At 47.3% G+C, this 16,724-nt stretch overlaps 3 protein-coding genes across 5 annotated transcripts in view; 2 read left to right on the top strand and 1 right to left on the bottom strand.

Annotated features, from left to right (window-relative positions):
* Positions 1 to 5,125, bottom strand: part of ARNT (aryl hydrocarbon receptor nuclear translocator) — a 50,602-nt gene extending 45,477 nt beyond the window's left edge. For both annotated transcript variants that reach the window (XM_063146079.1, XM_063146080.1), the window contains exon 1: positions 5,017 to 5,125. In XM_063146079.1, the coding sequence (XP_063002149.1) occupies positions 5,017 to 5,041 (25 nt within the window). In that variant the 5' untranslated portion in view covers positions 5,042 to 5,125. The remainder of the gene's footprint in view (positions 1 to 5,016) is intronic.
* A 2,569-nt stretch (positions 5,126 to 7,694) lies between these two features.
* Positions 7,695 to 9,754, top strand: CTXND2 (cortexin domain containing 2). Its single transcript, XM_063146069.1, has 2 exons — positions 7,695 to 7,749; positions 9,448 to 9,754. The coding sequence occupies exon 2, from the start codon at positions 9,505 to 9,507 to the stop codon at positions 9,676 to 9,678; it is 174 nt and encodes a 57-aa protein (XP_063002139.1). The 5' UTR covers positions 7,695 to 7,749; positions 9,448 to 9,504; the 3' UTR covers positions 9,679 to 9,754.
* Positions 9,755 to 12,088: 2,334 nt separating this feature from the next.
* Positions 12,089 to 16,724, top strand: part of SETDB1 (SET domain bifurcated histone lysine methyltransferase 1) — a 35,516-nt gene continuing 30,880 nt past the window's right edge. For both annotated transcript variants that reach the window (XM_063146078.1, XM_063146077.1), the window contains exons 1-2: positions 12,089 to 12,162; positions 16,371 to 16,597. In XM_063146078.1, the coding sequence (XP_063002148.1) occupies positions 16,383 to 16,597 (215 nt within the window). In that variant the 5' untranslated portion in view covers positions 12,089 to 12,162; positions 16,371 to 16,382. The remainder of the gene's footprint in view (positions 12,163 to 16,370; positions 16,598 to 16,724) is intronic.

The raw sequence follows: 16,724 nt of genomic DNA, 5'->3' as shown, positions 1-16,724 counted from the left end.
TGAGAACGTCTGAAATCTCAAAACTACACAATGCCTGGAGTCAAACTGTGAGAAAAATATTTATTTATTTTCTAGACCGCCCCAATAGCTGAAGCTCTCTGGGCGGCTCGCAGAAGTTAAAACCGTTAAGTACAGTACAAAACGTAATATGAAAGCTTAAAAATGAAACGATAAAACCACAATACAAAAGTAAACTAGAATAAAACCGAGCAGCAATGCAGAGATTTAAATACAGATTTAAAACGCAGGTTTAAAACAGCAGTTAAAAGACTAGGATAGTAAGTGAAGAGGACTTCCGATCTCAAATCATTTGCGCGAGTCTAAAGCTGGGTTTGGTAAAGAGCTCGAATTCTGGCTTCTTCACTGGACTCCTGAAAGACACCCAGAATAAGGCCTACCCAGTTGAATTTTAAGATGCTTTTTAATAATGTGCTGCTTTTAATAATGAGCCAGTGTGGTGTAATGGCTAAAATGTTGGACTGGGAGTTGGGAGATCCGGGTTCTAGTCCCCACTCAGCCATGGAAACCCACTTGGATGACTTTGGGCCAGTCACACACTCTCAGCCCAACCCACCTCACAGGGTTGTTGTTGTGAGGACAAAATGGAGAGGACGATTATGTACGCTGCTAGGGACTGTGGAAGCTGTCTAAAACGTCTGGAAGACATCAGGTTTTCTCACCCTGCTCTAAATACTTCATACGAGCAACTTGAAAGCATTTTATTGGCCTGTTTCAAAAACCAGAGCAAAAGCAGAGATGATCGAGCTACACTACATTACGATGGGATATACCACTTATTTGTACATCCTGAAAGACCTTTCATAAGTAACAGCTCTTGGTCATTTCCCCGGATGCTTCTTATGCGAGTTGTTGTGAGCTACGCTCCCCGAAAGAAACACACAGCTGCCTTAAAGGTGTGTACGCAAGAAGATCACTCTCGCAACGTGCATATTCTTAACTTTGCTTACAACGGCACCAACAGCCTCAAAGTGCCTCCTTTCTACGATGTATTTTGTGCAGCCTGCCTGGAAATCCGGCTACTTGTCTTTCATCTGTATCCTGAACTGGGCAGCACTACGTTCACAGGCAAAAAGATTCACATCTAGCAGTGATTCACGCTGCAACGTAATGACATCCAGCAATACTGTCCCTATTGCTTCACAGTACTGCCTGGATCGGAAGATCTGTGTGACCTTATTTGGAGCAAGCTACAAGGGTCAGAAGCAGCAGTGGGGAAAAGGGCATTGTGAAACAGTCAAGTGATTTTAAAAAAAATGTTCTCTCTCTCTCTCTCTCTCTCTCTCTCTCTCTCAAGTATGGATTCAAAGAGGTTGAATTAAATGTCAATAAAAAAATAAACATCATAAGGATTTCGTTTGGCTCTACCTAAAACAAAACCTGGTACTCCCAAACAGTATTGTTAAAGAATAGAAGCTTTCTATATTTGGGTACCAAACAGGAGTTTTTTTAAAAATCTGCGTTAGAATAATACAATTTCAGTGTTCAAAAGGGAGCTTGTAGGTCTGTTCTCAACGCATTAAGCAGCTTCAAGTGCTGAACCAGGGATTAGAAATTAAGTAATCTAGAATAAACTAAAATGAAGTTTGTCATTTTACGCACACCTCAACCCACGCTTGCTGGCGTCTCAACACACCATTTATTCATGTGATTGCATATTTCAGCGGGTTCGCTGGGCAGCTTTACTAAAACGCCCGCATTAGAAACGTGACGAATTAAACAACGACGGCAAATCAAAGAAGGCTCATACGCCACAATATAAAAGAGCAGTGTAAAAACAGTCAGTGGAATTAAAAGCAAGCACCAAGGAACATAAAAGCATGGTACAGAGAAAATAAAAGGGCCTTTGCCTAGGGCTAAGATTACATGGAGATAGGCGCTGGGCATGCTTCCTTGTGGACAGCATTCTCTAATTGGGGTGGTACCTCCACCAAATAGGCCCTTTCCCCTATCGCCAGCAGCTGCACCCTCAGATGGCAGGGTTGCCACAAGGACATACGTTAAAAATCTTTGTGAACAGGGGACAAGCACCCCTCCTAACGTTTTCTGTTCACAAGCACTGAAGGGTTTTGAAAAGGAGAACACCAACACTTTGAGCGGAGTCCAGAAATAAACCAGATCCCCAGTGCAGTTGGCAAAGGACAAGAGTAATGTGATCATAACGCCCAGCCCCAGTTAAACAGCCTCGCAGCTGTATTTTGGACTAAATGCGGTTTCTGGACCTTCTTCAAAGGCAGCTCCGCACACAATGAATTACAGTACTCTAATTTAGATGTTACCAGGGCATGGATCATTGAGGTCTCTGTCAAGTGGTGTCGCAGCTGGTAGAAACTGCTCCACAGCACGGAGGCAACTTGCACCTCCCTTGACCAAGGTGGATCAATGAGCAGTCATATTCCTTTAGGAACCATCGTAACTCAACTCTCTCCCCCAAAACTGCAGTCCTACACATGGTTCCTGACCCCCAGGGTCTTTTTCACTGCTGAAGGAACTGCCCAAACTATTTCCCTACAATGCAGTCCTAGACACAACTCTCACAGCCGAATCAAGTCATTTAGAAGGAGCGTTTCAGGGGACTGATGGGAGATTCGAAAACAATAATATACAGTAAAAGAATTAGGGCAGATGCCACCTCTATAACGATATACCTACGTAAATCAGCTCTTCAATTAGCTGCTACCCTAAGAATTCAGAATGGGAATGCGGTTCCCTCTTAGAACTGGAAATAAAAGCCGAGGAGCCCTGGACCAAACTTTGCAAGTCATTCTGAATCTATTTAGAAAGGTGGATATTCCCAATGGGGCAGGCATGGCTGAGAGAGGGCGCTGCTCATTTAAAGCCTCCTATTGGAAAAGCAATATGTCAACCAAGGAGCGCAATCTATAGCATGAGCAGAAACCTGTGAAATTAGGAATATAAGCAGATGCCTGATACCATAGGTCTATCCAGCTGCATAATGTTTACACCAGCCTTCCTTAACCTCAAGGTGTTTTCTACTACAACTCCCAGAATTCCTGCTCATTGGTCATGCTGGCTGGGACTTGACGGGAGACAAAGTCCACGAGATTTGGAGGACAACAGGTGGCTCCCTAGGTCTCTTCCAGTCCTACCTGGAGATGTCAGGGACTGAATCCGAGACTTCCTGCATGCTCTAACTCTATACTATAGCCCGTCCACTAAAAAACAGTAACTTTCCAGTCCTCATGGTTCTGGATAAAGGGCTGATTTGAAAGGAACCTGCATTATACCGAATCAAACCAATGTTCTATATAGCTCAGCATTGTTTTCACTGATTGACCGTCGTTTCAGACAGAGCTCTTTCCCAGGTCTACCTGGAGACGCCAATACTTGAACCCGAGACCTTCCACATGCAAAGCATGTGCCTGACCTGTGAGCTAAGAGTCTTCCCACACTGAGCTGAGTGAGAGAGATGTCATGGCAGAAGACAGCTCAGGATCTACTGAGTGATTTGCACTATTTACTATTTCTGACTCCTCGTGGCATAATATCACCATCATAGCAAGAAAGCTCCCATCCCATAATCCCATTAGACTGCTTGCGGGGACGGACGGACCAGGAAGCAATGTTTGCATGAAAGGACAGCTTCATTGCTAAAAATAAATTCTACCTGCTGCCTAAGCCAGTGTTTTTGTTGGTTGGTGGACTGCAAGGTCTCAGTAAAACACGAACAAAAATAAAGGAGCAAGCCTGACATCTATCCAGCCCTTTTTTATATTGCCTTTAGCAAAAAGAGGCAATTGTCAGCTATTCAACTGATTAATTTGCTATTAGGACAGCATTTAATTGAAGTAAGGGTACCATTGGGAATTTCCCAGGTCCTCTAGCACCCAAATACTTTGACCAAGTCTCACCTACCTCAGCTCCAATGAGAGCTGCTTAAAGTGTCCCCCCCTCCCCGTGTTTTCGTTGGTTTATTCGTTTTCTCATTTTTTGTCACATTTTCCGACTATATAGATGTCATTATCAACAGGCAATTTGAATATTCTCCTCCTTTTCTGAAAAAAGGTAATTAATCTTGTAATGGAATAAAAGAAAAGGATTCCCCCACCCACCTTCCACAATCCCGATTTGACCGATTCCACTATCAACTTCCAGAGACGCCTCTGGCGAAACCTCTGGCCCATGACACCGCCAGCCAGGATAAACGTTTAGCCTTTAAAGGGCTCTCAGCTGTTTCCCCAATTCCCATATAAATCTGTATAAATCTCTGCATCGCTGCTCAGTTTCACCCTGGTTGTGCTTTTATATAGTATTTTTAATCCTGTGTTTTTATCCTGTTGTTTGTTTTATACTTTGATTTGTGTCTGACGGGTTTTTAACTTTTGCGAACCGCCCAGAGAGCTTCGGCTATTGGGTGGTATAGAAACGCCATAAATAAATAAAATATCTCATTCTTGCCTCTGCTCCCCTTTAATGCTAAACTCCCTCTGAACCCCATTCCTCCCCTCGCCCCACAACAGGCTCCCCATTCTCGTCACCCTTATGCCCCCTCCCCACAATTTTCCCCCTTGGCCACAATTTCCACTATAAGGCCCCCCTCAAATTCTTAACCCTGAATCCCCCTATTATTATTATTATTATTATTTATTACACACCCTATTAACACCACCCCTGACCACTCCCACATCCAGCCACACTCCCCACCAGCCCAAAGGAATCACCCCACACCATTCCCCCTCATGCCAACCCCCCATTTCCCCCATGTCACCCCACCCACCCCAAACCTCTACCTCAAAAGCCCCCCCAGACCCCCTCATCCCATAATCCCCTTTTGCCCCCCTCCCCACTGTCACAGGCCCCCTCCCCACACGTGACCCCTCCTGTCACTCTAAAGCCCCCCACCCAAGAACCTCAGACCCCCCCTCCTTTCCCCTCTGCCCCCCCACATGCACCACTATCAATGCTCAAGCCCCCCAACCTCTCGGCCTGAGCCCCCCAAAACCAGGCCCAAGCCTCTGCCCCCCCCAACTCACTCACCCTGGCTAGCAGCGGCGGTTGCCATGGCGACAGGAGGAGGAGGAGGAAGCCCCCCCACGCCTCCAGCCCTGCCTCAGTTCTCCCCTCTCGCAAAGCGCCGATTCCAAGATGGCGGCGGCTCAAGCTGCGGGCGAGCCCTGCGAAGGGGCGTGGCCGAGGCGCAAAGAGCTCTCCCATTGGTGCAGGGCAGCCATGTGGGCGTGGCCTTCCCCTCTTAGGCGCCGTTGCCGAGATGGGAGCGTGGTGAAGTAAGGGGGCGCGGCCTAAAAGGGGGCGTGGCTCGTCGAGGGTTTTAAAGAAGAAAAAAAGGTGTTTTCCCGTGCGCGGTCGGGAAGGAGGTGACGTACGCGGTGACGCAGGGCTGCGCTGCGCGTGACGTCACCGTAGTGGGTGGTCGGTTTAAGAGGAAATCCCAGTCCTACAGCAGGGTTGGGGGGACCAGATGCGGCGGGATTCAGCTCTCATCAGCCCCAGCCAGCGTGGTTGGGGATGATAGGGGTTGTAATCCAACAGCATCAACCCTAGTGTGACGTCATCTGCGTGGCTGGTTTATCAGCTGTGAACAAGGCGTGACGTCATCTGCGTGGCTGGTGATGTCGAGTGAAAGGGGTGGCTTCCCCCCCAACCTTTGCAAATACAGGAATTTAAGTACACAAATGAAATAATAAATGAGAATTTTGAGTATTTAAAATTGCAGACGCCCAAAGTGCTGCAAACGCATGAACCCATGGAGATCTGCATATATTAACATTGGGTAAACATGAGTCCCAAAAATTACACACTCCCAGGTTAATTTGATTACAAATTATTTTTGTTTTAACTAACTACAGTGCTCAGATGCATTTAGGGTCCAATTTGATGCATGTTTTGACATAAAAGGTCTACAACTTACAGCATAGCTGGCTAGGAAATACTGGGAGTTGTAGGATTTCCCCCCCTGTCTAAACATGCATAGGATTGCAGCTTTAATGGTTTTGAAATCTAAGTTTTAAACTATACGTGGGTCACGATGTGTAACCAAGGTGCATGTATACCTTAAACAGACCATTTATTTATTTATTACACTTACTTCATTCATTTATTCTATTTCTATACCGCCTCATAGCCAATGCTTTCTGAGCGGTTCACAAAAATGAAGAGCCATTAATATTCATTACACAATAATGATAACATGATGCCAATATGATGTGGCACTCTAATGATTATGATAATATCATTTTGCTGCTACGTTACAGGAAGCCCGATTCTGGCTGAACATCAGGAAAAACTTCCTCACTGTTAGAGCAGTACAACAATGGAACCAGTTACCTAGGCAGGTTGTGGGCTAGACAACCATCTGTCAGGGATGCTTTAGGGTGGATTCCTGCACTTAGGGGGGCGGGGTTGGTCTCAATGGCCTTATAGGCCCCTTCCAACTCTACTATTCTATAATTCTATGTATCACTTTTATTAATTCTTATTTTTGTCATCATCATCATCATCATCATATACCGCTCCCATAGCCAGAGTTCTCTGGGCGGTTTACAGAAATTCTAAAATTGAGATAAAAACGAGTATACAAAATTTTAAATTCTAAAACACAGAATATACACACATAAAGCATTAAAAACTGTTAAAAAATAAACATGTGGGTGATTAAGATGTGCCGCCATATGCCTGGGCAAAGGGGAAAGTCTTAACCTGGCGCTGGAAAGGAAGCAGCAACAATTTCATGCAAATGTACACCCTGATCTGAACTGCTGAAGTTAAATTAAATGGTGGAGAGGCGATTAAAAGAACATGCTATCACTCAATTACCCATTCTCCGCAAAGGACCTTGGTAACCCAGATCTCATAGCACTAGAGGGCTGGTGAAGCATAGTATTAATATACAGAGAATAATAATAATAATAATAATAATAATAATAATAATAATAATAATACCATATTTCTTCGATTCTAAGACACCATCGATTGTAAGACACACACTAATTTCAGTACCACCAACAGAAAAAAAGCTTTGATTCTAAGAAATAATACACACACTTGCGATTCTAAGATGCACCCCGTTTTTAGAGATGTTTGTATGGGGGGAAAGGTGTGTCTTAGAATCAAAGAAATACGGTAAATTTATTTATTTCTTACCCGCCTCTCCCTTTGGATTGAGTAGTACTAATAGATATCAGGAAAGCCACAGTTCAAATCTCACCACAGCTATGAACTTATTAGCTGACAGCCATACTGGCTGGGGATGATGGGGGTTGCAGTCCAGCACATCGGGAGAGCACCAGATTGGGAAAGGCTGCAATACCCAAATCCCCGGTATTGGCACTGGAAAAAGTGCACTTTGCACATGCTCAGAGGCATCCTCATCTTAATTACGCCTTCCCGCGTTCCAAAGTTAAGCCCGGCGCCTGATGGCTGACCTGCTCCTCATCCAACATACATGAAACCAGAGCTGTCTTGGGACCGTGTGGAAGAAAAGAACCCAATGGAAACATTTTCCGGGTGACTGAAGATATACAACTTAATCTGCAAGGGATCATTTCACCCTCGTTACTGGGAGCGGATGAAATGCGATGCGGCTGCAACTGGTGAAGTATTCATGATACTGTTGGTCACAGCAGAGAAGAGCTGAAACCATCAGGGGGGTAAGACTGGCTTTGGCGCTGCGGTGTAAAAGGAGAATGAGCGACCCTCGGATCTTCTGAGGGTTCCGGCAATGTCGCGCTGTCATCTGACTCCGGACATCTGGTAAGGCCCGAACCCAGTCGATGCCACTACGAATCGGCTATTTCTTTCAACAACAACAACAACAACAAATCTTTCATTTGAGAAATTAAATAATTTCCCATACTTTGCAGTGGCTCCCTTGTACGACCTTCCTCCAAATTGTCCTCTACCCCCAAGAAGCCCCCATCCCCTTCACTCTGCCCTCACAACTCCAGGAACATCAGGAAAAACAGTACGACAATGGAACTGGTTACCTGGGGAGGTTGTGGGCTCTCCCACAACCTCCCTCAAACAGACAGCTGGACAACCATTTGTCAGGGATGCTTTAGGGTGGATTCCTGCGTTGAGCAGGGGGTTGGACTCGATGGCCTTGTAGGCCCCTTCCAACTCTGCTATTCTATGATTCTATATGGGGTTATTCGTCTTGATTTAGCTGAAAAGAAAGCAGACATAGGCGTGCACATCACATTTCATTAGGATATGCACCCAGGGAATTTTATTTATTTTTTAAAGGCGAACATTTAGAATCATAGAAGAGCAGAGTTGGAAGGGGCCTACAAGGCCATCGAGTCCAACCCCCTGCTCAAGGCAGGAATCCACCCTAAAGCATCCCTGACAGATGGTTGTCAGCTGCCTCTTGAATGCCGACAGTGTGGGAGAACCCACCACCTCCCTAGGTAACTGGTTCCATTGTCGTACTGCTCTTACAGTCAGGAAGTTTTTCCTGATGTCCAGCTGGAATCTTGCTTCCTTTAACTTGAGCCCGTTATTCCGTGTCCTGCACTCTGGGAGGATCGAGAAGAGATCCCGGCCCTCTTCTGTGTGACAACCTTTTAAGTATTTGAAGAGTGCTCTCATGTCTCCCTCCATCTTCTCTTCTCCAGGCTAAACATGCCCAGTTCTTTCAGTCTCTCTTCATAGGGCTTTGTTTCCAGGCCCCTGATCATCCTGGTTGCCCTCCTCTGAATCCCCTCCAGCTTGTCTGCGTCCTTCTTGAATACGCCATCACAAAGAACATTATTTTTATTCATTCATTTATTGAACACTGTAGACACTGATGCCCTACTCAGTGTTCAGCTTGCCTGACCAGGGGACGGCTGTTGCAGGGGATGGCGGGTGGGGGGTTGGAATGAGCAGACTCTCCTGAAGCCCCGGCATTAGTAGGGCTTTGAGCTGACCCAGACCGGAGGAAGGTCTTAAGAGGCAATATTATCCTTCGGGGTCCCTCTTCGAAATACGGCTTCTGGCAGAGAGATATTATTGCTTAAGATATTAGGGTGTGCCTGGGCACACCAAGCACACCCCTTGCGCACGCCTATAAAAGCAGAGTGTGCAGGGAGACATTTCTACAATCTATTTATCTACAACTTCTTTAAATCCCACCTTTCCTCCAAGGTGCGCCTCCTTCTCACCACCTCTGTTGTCTGGGCCAGAGCGAGGGGCAGGTGAACAAGCAGGTTGCATTGGGGAAAAGGAGGTGTAGCAACTCCAGGGGGTCTTGTTATTGGGGGCCCTAATAGGGTGTGCCCAACCACGCTGACCCTGTGCGTGGGTCACACACAGGTGGGGGGAATTTTAAAAAACCATCCAATGTGAACTGCACATGCTGTAGGGCCACAGAATCCTGACTGGTGGGGGGAGAAACTGGAATAAGGTGCAGAATGCAGTATCCCGGAGAAGGCACGGTTGACTACAAAATTCCTGCATTTCTCCCCACAGGTGATGGAAACGTTCTCGCCCGGCTGATGAGAAGAAGCGGACCGCCACGCGAGACCCATGGAGAATCCAAGCCCGGAGACCTTCGTGGACGTGGACAAAGGCATTTGCATTGGTTTCCTCTCCCTGATGTGTTTCTTTCTGATGCTGATGATGGTGCGGTGCGCGAAGCTGATTGTGGACCCGTACACCGCCATCCCAACTTCCACATGGGCGGAGGAGCAGCTGGACTGAGGACGCCTAGCGGCACTCTGCCCGCTTGCGCAATGATGGCGGGGAACGATCGGGGTGAACAGGGATGGAAAGAAACACGGGTATAAAAGTATTATGACGTTGTTATAATTAGTTTCTCTCCTGTTCCCTAGCCAGTGGGAAGCTCCGGGCAAAGATCATTAAATGTGTTTCCTTTGGAGGAACGGAGAGCGAAAGCGAGCGAGAGAGCATTGGTGTTCAGCATATTTAGTTATTTAAAGCACTTTTATCCCACCTTTCAGCCAAAAAGACTCTCAGAGCAGTTTACACAAATAAAAATAAGACAGCTGTTAAATGACATGACACAAAAGGAAAGAGGACGGGAAGGGAAGAGGAAAAAAAGCAAATTCAGGCCAAAGGCTGTTAGTTCTGGCTGGCTGGGGCATTCTGGGAGATGCAGTCCAACATATCTGGAGCGCCCCAGGTTGAGGAAGGCTGATCTACGGTGACCATATGAAAAGGAGGACCGGGCTCCTGTGTCTTTAACAGTTGCATAGAAAAGGGAATTTCTGCAGGTGTCATTTGTATATATGGAGAATCTGGTGAAATTCCCTCTTCATCACACCAGTTAAAGCTGCAGGAGCGATAGTAGAGTGACCAGATTTAAAAGAGGGCAGCTTTAACGGTTGTGATGAAGAGGGAATTTCACCAGGTTCTCCATATATACAAATGACACCTGCTGAAATTCCCTTTTCTATGCCACTGTTAAAGATACAGGAGCCCTGTCCTCCTTTTCATATGGCCACCCTAGATAATCTAACGGCTACCAAAACGGTGAGAAGCCTAGCTTTGATTTTTTTAAAAACACGCACCAAAAGGCTCCCAAATCTGTAGTCCTCCCGGACGCAGGGCAAATTCTGCAAACCGAAAGCTCTCCTGAAGTAGGGCTATCTCACAGGGTGGTTGCTGTGAAGATAAAATGTAGAGGAGGAGGAGGATTGTGTACAGGTTCCCCGGAGGAAAAAAAAAAGGCGGGAGATAAATGCAATAATAGATAGATAAATAAATAAAAAAGCCAGTTTGAGGACTTGAGATTGAAGTCTGCACGGTTGGAGGCTTAAAATGGAACGTGGGAGGAAGTTGCAGAGCTCAGCTCCGGCTCCACGTCTTGGGGTGGGGGGCTTTGGGCAAGCCGCCCTCCGTGGGGGCCCTCCCTCAAGGAGTCCACCATGGGGCCCAGCTGCTCTTGTTCCTCATCACGGCCATCACTTGCGTGTTGGGCAGGCAAAGAGCCGGCAGCAAAGAGGCCATTGCATTTTCCTGCCTGGGCCAGAGCAAGCGGCCGGTGAACAAGCAGGTTGCAATGGGGACGAAGAGGGGGGTTGTAATCCGTGGGGCCTTGCTGGTGTGGGCCCCCCAGGAGATGCCCGACCAGGCCTACCCTTGACTCCAGACCTCAAAGTTAGCCAAATTAAAGAGGTTTCGTGCCAAGGCCCGGTGTGACATGATCCGAGCTCTACTTGCTGTGTCATGCTGGGAGTTGCAGGGCTTTTCCCCTGTCTAAACATGCACAGGATCACACCCTTAATTCCTCCTCCTCCCACATCTCCCTTTCCTTGTGTGTCGTGGCTTTATACACTGTAAGCCTCCAGGCAGGGAGCGTCTTGCTTTTTTAATGGTTGGTTGTAAGCCGCTTGCAGGAGCCTTTTTCGGGTGAGGAGCGGAATGAAAATGTTTTAAATAAATAAATAAATATATATTTAAAAAGACTTCGACACTGTGGTTTAGGGGTACAATCCTGTGCGTGTTTAGACAGGGAAAAGTCCCACTTTTTTCTTGTCTCAGCATGCACAGGATTGTGCCCTAAGGAAAGTCTATTTTGACTGTTGGGGATGCAGCATTTACTGCTCCCTTGTTGTCTGAAACTGCTCGCTTGCATGTTTATTATAGATGCATTTCCTCTCTGCCTAGTTCTCCAACCTATAAAATGGCTTTCTTCTCTAAAATGTCCTCCTGCCTCTACGTTTTCCTGCTCCCTACAAAGTTATACCGGTGCATTAAAGCTGAGAAAGCAGGGCAATACATAGCAAATTAAAATTCAATTAAAAACCTGCTGTGAAAATAGTAACAAAAATGAGGCGCCTGGCCCTTTAAAAACAAACACACCTCCCAGCCACAAAAGGGCGCATGCGCACTTTCACGTCCTACTGGGAGGCGGTTGTTTGCCACTACGCATCTGGACGCGGCGCGGACTCAACCCGTGCGCATGCGTGCTAAAGCCTAAGCCGGCCTCTAACCAGGCGCGCATGCGCCGCGGGTGGCCGGGAGGCTCCCGGGTCGCCGGCTCCTCCAGGAGCGCATGCGCGCAACTCCCCAGCGGTGGGGGCGTGAGGTAGACCCTCCCCCGGAAGCACGTTGAGTGAATTTCCGGTCCTGCTAGAACTGCCCCCCCCTTTCAAAAGCCTGAATTGGTTCCAGGGAAAATAATTCCCCCCCACACACTTCCCCCCCCCCGCAGGGGGAGAGGTGAGTATTGTGGGGAGGGGGGGCCGGCTGGGATTTGGGGGGGGGTCCAAGAAGGGGGGGGCTGTCCTTCAGAGGGATGAATTTGGGGGGGGGTTGAATGGAGAGGCTGTGGCCAGCCTGAAAAGTGGGTATTTGGAAAGGGGGGGTTAATTTGGGGGAGGGGGCACAACGGGGGGGGGTCTCAATTTCAGAGGGATGAATGGGGAGTGGAGGGGGGGGTCTCAATTTTTCAGGGAGAGGCTGAATGGGAGGGGGCAGCTATTTATTTACCATTATTTATAAGCCTCTCTTTTGGAAGGGGGGGTGTTGATAGGTGAAAACTGTTGCATGCAAGGTAAACGGGGGCTGCAGGAGGGGGGGCTGTGAAGATGGATTTGGGGGGGAGGATTTACGGTGGAGGGAGGTCAGGGATGGACGTGGGGAGCGTTGTGGTTAAAGGGTTGCCAGCCTTAAAGAAGGAATAGCTGGATTTGGGGAGAGGTGGAGGCTAGGAACGTAAGAGGAGCCCTGGGGGCTCAGACCCAGGGTCCAGCTAGCCCAACACTCGGTTCACACAGTGGCCAAAGAGCTCTCGACCAGGGAACAACACAGCAGGACGTGGTGCAACAGCACCCTCCCACCCATGTTCCCCAGCAGCTGGTGCACACAGCCTTACTGCTTTGGATCCTGGAGGTAGCATGCAAACATCAGGGCTAGTAGCCATGGCCTTCTCTTCCTCCAGGAATTTGGTGTCTCTCCTTCAGAGGGATGAATGGGGGAAGGTTGTGGCAAAGGAGGCTTTTCTGTGACAGGCTGGATGGAAAGAGGTTGGTGGGTGAAGCGGTTGCATGTGCCTCAAAGGTAAACTGTGGCAGGATCTATAATAATAATAATAATAATAATAATAATAATAATATTTATTTATTTGTTACCCACCTCTCTCTCTGGATCGAGGTGGGGTACAACACAATTAAAAACAACATAAAGTACATTAAAGCCCTATGAAGAGAGACTGAAAGAACTGGGCATGTTTAGCCTGGAGAAGAGAAGATGGAGGGGAGACATGAGAGCACTCTTCAAAGACTTGAAAGGTTGTCACACAGAGGAGGGCCAGGATCTCTTCTCGATCCTCCCAGAGTGCAGGACACGGAATAACGGGCTCAAGTTAAAGGGAGCCAGATTCCGGCTGGACATCAGGAAAAACTTCCTGACTGTTAGAGCAGTACGACAATGGAATCAGTTACCTAGGGAGGTTGTGGGCTCTCCCACACTAGAGGCCTTCAAGAGGCAGCTGGACAACCATCTGTCAGGGATGCTTTAGGGTGGATTCCTGCATTGAGCAGGGGGTTGGACTCGATGGCCTTGTAGGCCCCTTCCAACTCTGCTATTCTGATTCTACATAAAACTAATTCAAACATTTAAAACCAGTTCATCATTAAAAGCAGCACACCATTAAAAAAAAACAGAAGTGCACTGACAACTGTCAGGGCCCATGATGACCCCTTCCATATACCGTTTTCAAACCGCTTTCCTACTGTTATGTCGTGCTTTGTGTAGATCTGGCCTGTGAGGAGGCTAAGGGCTGCATGTGGAAATGTTGCTGTTGTTGTTGTTATTATTATTATTATTATCATTTCTGTACTGCCCAATAGCTGAAGCTCTCTGGGCGTTGTACAACAATTCATACGACAATAAACTACAGCATAAAAAATTAAATATCCAAAATGTAAAATAATTTAGGCAGCATAAGGACATCAGAAGAGCCCTGCTGGATTAGACCGAGGGTCCATTAGTCCCGCACTCAGTTCATTCAGATTGTGAACAGGCACCAACAAAGCAGGATGTAGTGCAACATCACCCTCCCACCCATGTTGTTATTATTATTATTATTATTATTATTATTATTATTATTTATTTATATAGCACCATCAATGTACGTGGTGCTGTACAGAGTTAAACAGTAAATAGCAAGACTCTGCCACATAGGCTTACAATCTAATAAAATCATAGTAAAACAATAAGGAGGGGAAGAGAACGCCAACAGGCACAGGGTAGGGTAAGCAGGCACAGGGTAGGGTAAAACTAACAGTATAAAGTCTGCACAACATCAAGTTTTAAAAGCTTTAGGAAAAAGAAAAGTTTTTAGTTGAGCTTTAAAAGCTGCGATTGAACTTGTAGTTCTCAAATGTTCTGGAAGAGCGTTCCAGGCGTAAGGGGCAGCAGAAGAAAATGGACGGAGCCGAGCAAGGGAAGTAGAGGCCCCCCCTTTCCAAATACCCACTTTTCAGGCTGGCCACTCAGAGGCTGATGAATAAAGAAGTACACCAGCTAAGACAGGAAGCGCGGGAAGAGATTCTCCAAGACTCTTCAGGAGTCGAGGATGTATTTTCCCAGGAGGTTATCAGACAGGATGCAGAAGGGTCAGAGACCCTACCCCCCTGGGAACTTAGCCTTTGTCAGAGGGGGAGGGAACATCAGAACAGACAGATCCCAGAGTCCGCCAGAGTTGAGAGGAGGAGGTGGTCCCTTAGGGTAGCCACTCGTCAGAGGTTTCAGCTCAAAGATACTCCCTGAAGTAGGAAGCCTGTTTTGCAGGGAAACTGTCCATTTTAGTTGACAGGCAACCACCTTGCTTTGTTAGTCTAATTAAACTTAGAGTGTAGCTCCTAGCATTGACACTCCCTTTCAGCTGTCTATATACTGAAGAAAGGTTGTGTGGGTTTCACGGCAGACGTCTATTGTCTCACGTCTCGGTGAGAGGGCTTGGAATCACGTCAGAATCTGAGTTTGTGAGTTGCAGTATGGGGGAAAGAAACCCTAGATCAGGGTTTCCAAAGTGGGTGGTACCGCCCCCTTGGGGGCGGTGGGATTGCATGGGTGGGTGGGCGCTTGAGGTGGTCTTTTCCATACCAGGAGTTTTGGTTACTGAAGGACATTTCCGATCGCTATCCTGCACTATGGAGAATGGTTCAGAAGCTCCTGGTTGCATTTCCAACATCATATTTGGTGGGATGTGGTTTTAGTGTGGTCTGCCTACTTCTCTCCAAGCAAAGAAATCGACTCCAGATTGCTAAACGTGATGATTTAAGACGCCTGTTAAGTGATTTTAAACCAGACATTGGGAAACTGGTATCACTTCATCAAGCCCGTCCATCACATTAAGAATTTGCAGAATAGTGAGGTACTCTACCCTAGTGACTAAATGTGAGATCTAATATTCTTGCTAAATGACTATCAGACTTTGAAAAGATGATATCACTGGATCAAGTTCATCAGTTATGTTTAACTTGAATAAACGCAAAAAATGTAATTGGATTTTGAATAAATATTCAATTAGTTGTTACTGTTTTGAATTTTATTGTTATTATCTTCCTTAGTGGGTCGTTGAAAACCGCTATTCTGAATAATGATTTTTTTATAGTGTAGGGTAGGGGGCGCTGGGCATGAGTTTGTGGAACCTGAAAAAGTTTGGGAACTACTGAGTTAGGTGAATATGTGGGGGAAAGCAGGGCCCTTATCCTATCCCAGCCCCATAGCTTCTGAAACCCTAACCCCGCCTCGCCCCCGTTGCGTACCTGACTGGGCGCTGAGGCTCTGCAATCCTGCCTTGTGCTGCCGTTGGTGCAAAGGCTGCCAGAACTGGGTTCCATTAAAAACAAACTTAACGTTGTTAAATGCTGTTAAAATGCCTGGGAGAAGAGAAAGGTCTTGACCTGGCGCCGAAAAGATAACAACGTTGGTGCCAGGCGAGCCTGATCGGGAAGATCATTCCACAGTCGGGGGGCCACCACCGAAAAGGCCCTCTCCCTTGTTGTCATCCTCCAAGCTTCCCTCGGAGTAGGCACTCGGAGGAGGACCTTAGATGTTGAGCGCAGTGAACGGGTAGGTTCATGTCAGGAGAGGCGTTCCATCAGGTATTGTGGTCCCAAGCCATATAACTGTGCACATACTGGGCCATTGTGTAAAGAAGGATTAAGAAGAAGAGGAGGAGGAGGAGGAGGAGGAGGAGAACGTCAGAAGAGCCCTGCTGGATCAGGCCAAGGGCCCATCTAGTCCAGCACTCTGTTCACACAGGGGGCAAACAGCTGCCCACGGGAAACACACAAACAGGACAGGAGTTAAACCTCCAGTCTCTAGATCGAAAGGGTAGAGGGGTGTGTGTGTCTGAACAACGTATTGGGTGCCGTGTGTTTGATGTGCCCCCCCTTTTTTTTTTGGAACTGCTTCAGTTTCCCACCACCATGGCAGAATCCCAAGAGATGGTGGAGCTGCAGCGAGAGGTGATGGAGGAGTTGGGCATCTCCTTGGAGGACCTCAAGCAGTTGATTGAAGAAGAGCTGGAAAAGTCGCAGGGCGTCAAACAGCGGAAGGAGGAGCTCGAACAACTGGAGGAATGCGTGAAGCTGAAGGAGGCCGAAGTGGCTCATGTGGACCAGCTCCTTGACAGTGCTGTGAAGTAAGCAAGGGCTGGGGTCTAATTGGGGTTGAATGCACCTTCACAAGACCATCCATCGAAAGTGACGAGCCCCCAGTGTAAGCCCCCAGTTACCTAGGGAGATTGTGGGCTCTCCTACACTAGAGGC

Source organism: Elgaria multicarinata, chromosome 21, assembly GCF_023053635.1.
Source record: "Elgaria multicarinata webbii isolate HBS135686 ecotype San Diego chromosome 21, rElgMul1.1.pri, whole genome shotgun sequence".
In the NCBI taxonomy this organism is placed as follows: domain Eukaryota; kingdom Metazoa; phylum Chordata; class Lepidosauria; order Squamata; family Anguidae; genus Elgaria; species Elgaria multicarinata.
The sequence above is the reverse complement of the archived record's forward strand: the minus strand, read 5'-3'. Positions and strand labels throughout refer to the sequence as shown.